The 6,000-nt window shown below is 39.6% G+C and overlaps 1 protein-coding gene across 1 annotated transcript; it reads left to right on the forward strand.

The window, feature by feature from the left end:
• Positions 1-1,132: 1,132 nt before the first annotated feature.
• LOC140542886 (protein FAM72A) lies at positions 1,133-5,723 on the forward strand. Its single transcript, XM_072665840.1, has 4 exons — positions 1,133-1,751; positions 2,026-2,103; positions 2,329-2,453; positions 3,428-5,723. Exons 1-4 carry the CDS (start codon positions 1,606-1,608, stop codon positions 3,520-3,522), a joined length of 444 nt encoding a protein of 147 aa, XP_072521941.1. The 5' UTR covers positions 1,133-1,605; the 3' UTR covers positions 3,523-5,723.
• Positions 5,724-6,000: the final 277 nt, after the last annotated feature.

Raw genomic sequence — 6,000 nt, forward strand, 5'->3', positions numbered from 1 at the left:
TTTTATTTTTTTATTTTATTTTATTTTATTTTTTTTCAGCAATTTACGGAACAAATTTGACAAAATAATAATATGTCCTAAACCTCATACTACTGTACAATACTATTAAACACACTAGAAAATAGTAGTGCACTATTAAACACATTAGGGGTCTGTCCAAATCCACATCCTAGCTACTATACTGCAGTAATACATGCACTTTTAATAGTAGTGTGCTATTTTGACACACTTAAGGCTCTGTTCCAAACCACATACTACTATACCATATTAATAAAAGGACTATTAATAGTAGTGCCCTATTTTCACATACTTAAGGCTTAAGACATGTTTAAAGAAGTGGTGCATCGTTAAAATAATAATATGTCCTAAACCTCATACTACTGTACAATACTATTAAACACACTAGAAAATAGTAGTGCACTATTTAACACACTTAAGGGTCTGTCCGAATTCACAGCCTAGCTACTATCCCACATTAATACATGCCCTACTAATAGTAGTGTACTATTTTAACACACTTAAAGCTCTGTCCTAAACCACATATTACATACTACATACTATATCATATTAATAAAAGCACTGTTAATAGCAGTGCACTATTTAACACACTTAAGGGTCTGTCCAAATCCACATCCTAGCTACTATACTGCAGTAATACATGCACTTTTAATAGTAGTGTGCTATTTTGACACACTTAAGGCTCTGTCCTAAACCTCATCCTCATTTAATACTAATAAACACACTAGAAAATAGTAGTGCACTATTTAACACACTTAAGGCTCTGTCCCAAACCTCATCCTAGCTACTATACTGCAGTAATACATGCACTTTTAATAGTAGTGTGCTATTTTGACACACTTAAGGCTCTGTCCCAAACCACATACTACTATACCATATTAATAAAAGCACTATTAATAGTAGTGCCCTATTTTCACATACTTAAGGCTTAAGACATGTTTAAAGAAGTGCCGCATCGTTAAAATAATAATATTAAAAAATAAAAATTATTTAAAGGACTTTTTCGGCGAGTACCGTAGCGGTAGCCAATCACCGGAGAGCACTTCTCGTTTCAACCAATCAGCGCCACGCCTGCAGCGGTTTGAAAATGTTTCAGGAAGCCAGTAAAGGGGGGCTATGGGGACGTAAACAAACTTAGCTTAGCGAGCCGAGCGGTTAGCACCGTCGCGCTTTATTGGGCTAAATTGTGCTTTTTCCAGCTCGAACATGATTCGAATTGAGTTAAACAGGTTTGTTGGTCACTGATATCAGTGTCCGGTAGGTTTATGTCACTGCTGTTGTGCCAGATAGTGAGAATAAGTTAGCTATAGATAGCTAGCTAGCGTTAGCGGTAGCGTACTGTTAATAGTTAGCTAACAAAGGCAGGTGCTAGCCAGCTAGTAGCCTTGTTAGTGTTGCGTTGCGGTGTTCAGCTGACAGGTCGTCCGTTTTAAACCCCTGATCTGCACAGATAGGACTGTCACACAGCCCAAACAACTAAGCTCGGGACAGCTGTTTGGCAGCTAGCACGACCTGGCCTGATCTAGCTAGCTAGCAGTGTTTCGTCCAAAGACAGGAAACCAGTGGCTATTCTGACCGAGCTGCGCGATGTCCACTTCTAATTTTAAGAATAAATGCGTCACGCAGGTGAACTGCATCTACTGCGACAGTCTCCTCTGCACGAGAGGGATGAAAGCTGTGCTTCTGGCTGATACAGAAATCGAGCTGTTTTCAACTGACATGCCCCCAAACAGGTAAGGCTGACCCTTAATCTTCTTAAAAAATGGACTTATTTACTTATAAAGTGCATGCAGCTCATGTCTGTTTTTGAGGAATACATTAAATGCATTTTATTCAAGTGCTCTTGCATGTGTTGCTTTGCTTCTACACCTTTCACGTTGCCTTAGTGCAAGATTAAAGAAGCGATCCTCAGATGGCACACCTGATTAGTCCAGTTCTCTTTTTTATGTTTGTTTACTTTTTTGCAAACTGTTCCTTTAATTCTAATATTCTGTCTCTCATCTGCAGGACGGTTGACTTTGTTGCAGGCTGCTATTCCACCGAAAGCTGCAAATGCAAGTTAAGAGACATTGCCTGTCTGAAGTGGTATGTGTTTGTGTATTTGATAATGAACTGTTTTAATATGCAATTACAGTCAGGATGATTTATAGTAAGTACGTTAGATTAACGTGTAGTCATGTCGATGTTTTGCTCTGCCGACGCCTCTCACTGTTGCCTCATTTGTTGGTCGGAGTCTGCTGTTCTGTCTCATTGTGTTTGGCCTCTGTTTTTCTCTTTCTCTCCGATTTCTGGCCTGTTCTGCCCATTCAGTGGAAATGTTGTTGGGTATCATGTGGTGGCCCCGTGCAAGCCCTGCCTCCTGTCCTGTAACAATGGGCACTTCTGGATGTTCAATAGTGAAGCTGTGTCTACCATCAACCGACTGGATTCATCAGGTTTGGAATTTCTGTCAAAGGGTCCTTTGGATATACAGATGTTACCATGTTCCATGTGAGTTAGGCAGATGCATCCCGTTCAGTAGGGGAGAGGGGGGCATGAGTATCGGCATGACGACAACCTCATACCCATACTTTTGACGTTGCTCAGCATTGACATTGCTCAGCTCCAAAGTCCAAAAGCCTCTCATTAACGTTTCCCCCTTTTGTGAGATTATATACCACACTCAGATCTGTTTGCCTTATTTGATTGCATCCTGCCATAAGCGCATAAGTGAGGCCAGGTACTAATATTGGAGGATTAGTTAGTTCTAGATCTTAAACCTCACTCTGACTCCTACCAAAGACATTTAGTGGAGCTTGGAGCACAGAGTTCCAAAGCTGGGGGACTTTATACCCCTCTAGCGGATGCTTGGCATTGGACATGGTGGCGATAGGCTCATGCGCCACAGTCTGTGTGTATGCCGTACAAGCACAATTGGAAGCAGTGGGCAGAATACGCTAATTAAAGGAGGTGTCTGGGATTAAAGCTAGGCCTAGACTAAATTTCTCTTCCAGTGGAGAAATACCATTCAGGGTGCTCTGTAGTCCCGGACTAGGCTTTATCCTTGTCTGGGGAAACCAATTGAGATTACTGTTCTGCTGCGTAAGGCTTTGATTTATTTTATACTTCTGCATCATGACCGAAGTCTCTAGTAGAGGCGGTGATGTACACACCTCCCACACGTTAACTATACATCATTCATATCCATGGATGCCAGTGGGCTCTTTGGTAGCACTAGGGGTGGAACAGTCAGAGCCAGCGTGAGCTCCAAATAGAGCAGAATCAAGGATCAGATAAACATTTGTCCCATCCCTGCCCATTTCACATTTACGCAGAGACCCACTAATCAGAAGCCTTGATCAACCTGTAGTGCCGAAGTTACTGACCGATGTGAATATGACCTGACTGAGATAATTGCGTCCTCTCTTAGGACAGAACCTGCTGCTGTGGGGTGATCTCCCAGAGTTGGAAGGCAGTGAGGATGAGAGCCCAGGCAGCCTTTCAGACGAGGAGTACCTCAGATAAACAGATGCAGCACTGGAGGTATCAAATTTGCAACAGTGACATTTTTGGGAGGTGGCTCTGCTCCTAAAAGCCTGGGTCTGAAGCACATTTTCATCGACTGGGGGGGAAAAAAAGACACTGCAAAGAAAAATGATGACACCTTCCAGCACGTGCTTAATGAATCTCTCATGATTGCGCCCTCAACAGCAGTTTGGTAGCATAACGGTATGCATTTCAGTATATTTTCATGATATTTTCACTCTTGTAATGGAGCGGTCATTTTTGCGATGCATTAACTGCATGCATTTGGGGTCATTCGGTTGCCACTTGCCTCTGACCTCTATGCATAACCCCAACATGATTTCAGTCTAGCATATACAAATGTTGTGAAGGGTGGCTGATGGTGCAACAAAAAAGAGAAGATGGGAAAGGGGGGGAAAAAAACCAAACATGCAGTGGGGCTAATGCGTGTTTGTTAAAACTGATTGATAAATCAATAAATATTTATTTATTTATTATTATTGTTTGTGGACAGCACACCTGAAATATGAACTATGCGACAAGCATTTCTCTCTGAAGGATTGACAGCAACTAGTGTTTTTCTGCCCTCATTACCTTCCATTCTCTCAGCTCTTATTTCTGTGTTTGTTTTTTTGGGTGGGGGTTATTAATGATGAGCGCTTCAGGTCGTCAGCATTCTGAGGCTAAATATGTCTTGCTATTTTAGTGAAGGTTAAAACTCATGAAAGGTTGCTGCATTGGACATAGGAGGCCACATTCTCACTGGTGCACCTGTATGTTTTAAGCCTTCGAATAATGCAGTGTGTTTAGCATTAGCAGAGAGCGTGAGAATGTCAAGGGTGTTTTTTTTTATTATTTCTTTTTTATTTATTTTATATTTAATTCAGTTTTCTGGTTCATTTCTTCAGTGGAGGTTTAAAGAGAGGTATGCTTTAAGGTCACACACTGAAGTACAGTCACATTATTTCACTTTCCGCAGCGAATGACTCGGCTTGCATTTTGGAGATTGCTGATGTTTGATGTTGCTTGAATGCAGGTTTTTGCTGTGTTTTACGTTTGCTGCAATCTGTGTTTATAAACTGCTTAATACGATATTTTGCTGTTCAAAACGGCCAATCGAGGTCTTTTAGCATTTAAACCACGTGCACTGACGTACACAAGCCGAGCAGTTCTTTCCAAAGATTACGATATTCAATTCCATTCAAGGAGAGTGGTCTCCTTTTGTTTACTGAGGAATCTTTAATTTTCAACCACCGTTTTCTGAGGAAGCTGTGGCTGAGAATTAAAGGAGGAACAGCAGCACAGAAAACGAACCATTTCTGCTGTTGGTGTAGGATTTTCTTGTTTGGTTTGTTTGTTTGTTTTTAAATATATAAATAAAGTGCATAGTCATGAGGACAATCATTAGACTGACGAAGAGGCAAGATCAATAAGAAGGCACAAAACTATTGTATACAATAGTACACTGTAATTTTACTGTTACAATGTAATTTATAATATATTTAAATTGTAGCCAAAGTAAACTTGGGCTTTAGTTTGTTTCTTTTGTTTTTGCTTTAGTTTTTTGTTTGTTTTTTGTTTGGTTTTTTTTTTAAACCCCATTTTCTCATGGTGAAAGACTGATCTTTAAACTCATAAAACTCAATGGTTTACAGGTGCAGTATGATGAATTCTTCACTAGCAAGTCCGTTTGCTGTTTACCATTTCACTGTGATTTGCGCACCCTCTCAATTTAACTTACAAATACTTCGTTAAAGGATGTTTAGATATCAGCACAATATTTGTAAAGGTACTGTTTTCATTTAATGTCGGTCAGTAAAACAAAGGCCGTAACACACACACACACACACACACACACACACACACACTGACTGCTGTTGTCTATTAGCTTGCTGAGTTGTAGCAGTTCATTTCTGGCTTGAATGATTTTCATTAATATATGACCAAAATTTAAAAGATAGGAGTTATTTTTAAAAACTTGACAGAAGTTGTTTATTTGCTGTAATTTATCAACATTTTGAATGTATGTATTTATTGATACGTGAAACTGTATTTATACTCTGATAACTTTTCTCTTGCACCATTGGAAGATTGAGAATTTGTAATTCTTTGAATTTGCACTGGAAACGTGTTCCTGGTTTGAACGTCGGGTTGTTTTGTACGCTTGCTGTCGTGATATTAAACATTTTTATAATATACGAGTTTTTGGGGGGTTTTTGTATTTTTTTGCAAGAGAGTCTTCCAAACAAATGCAGCACTTCTACTACCTCTAAAATATTCAAGGTAGAGCTGGGCATATTTTATTGTTTTGTAAAAAATGTTATCGTGATGACCATATGCTTTCTAAGCATATTGAGGACGCTGTTGTTGCGTAATAAACAATGTCTGTGTAATTAGACTGCTTTAATTGGATGAAATGCAGCAGTGTTGTCAGTGCAGGAGAGTATCTGAATATTAGTTTATAAGAATCTGTCGCTA

Source organism: Salminus brasiliensis, chromosome 21 (assembly GCF_030463535.1).
Source record: "Salminus brasiliensis chromosome 21, fSalBra1.hap2, whole genome shotgun sequence".
Lineage (NCBI taxonomy): Eukaryota > Metazoa > Chordata > Actinopteri > Characiformes > Bryconidae > Salminus > Salminus brasiliensis.

What these genes read in the sequence shown, in the direction of transcription:
- LOC140542886 (XM_072665840.1), top strand. Translation starts at nt 1,606, where the DNA reads ATGTCCACTTCTAATTTTAAGAATAAATGCGTCACGCAGGTGAACTGC. An exon ending in ACTGACATGCCCCCAAACAG is followed by an intron (nt 1,752 to 2,025) that starts GTAAGGCTGACC and finishes TCTCATCTGCAG; the next exon opens with GACGGTTGACTTTGTTGCAG. An exon ending in CAACCGACTGGATTCATCAG is followed by an intron (nt 2,454 to 3,427) that starts GTTTGGAATTTC and finishes GTCCTCTCTTAG; the next exon opens with GACAGAACCTGCTGCTGTGG.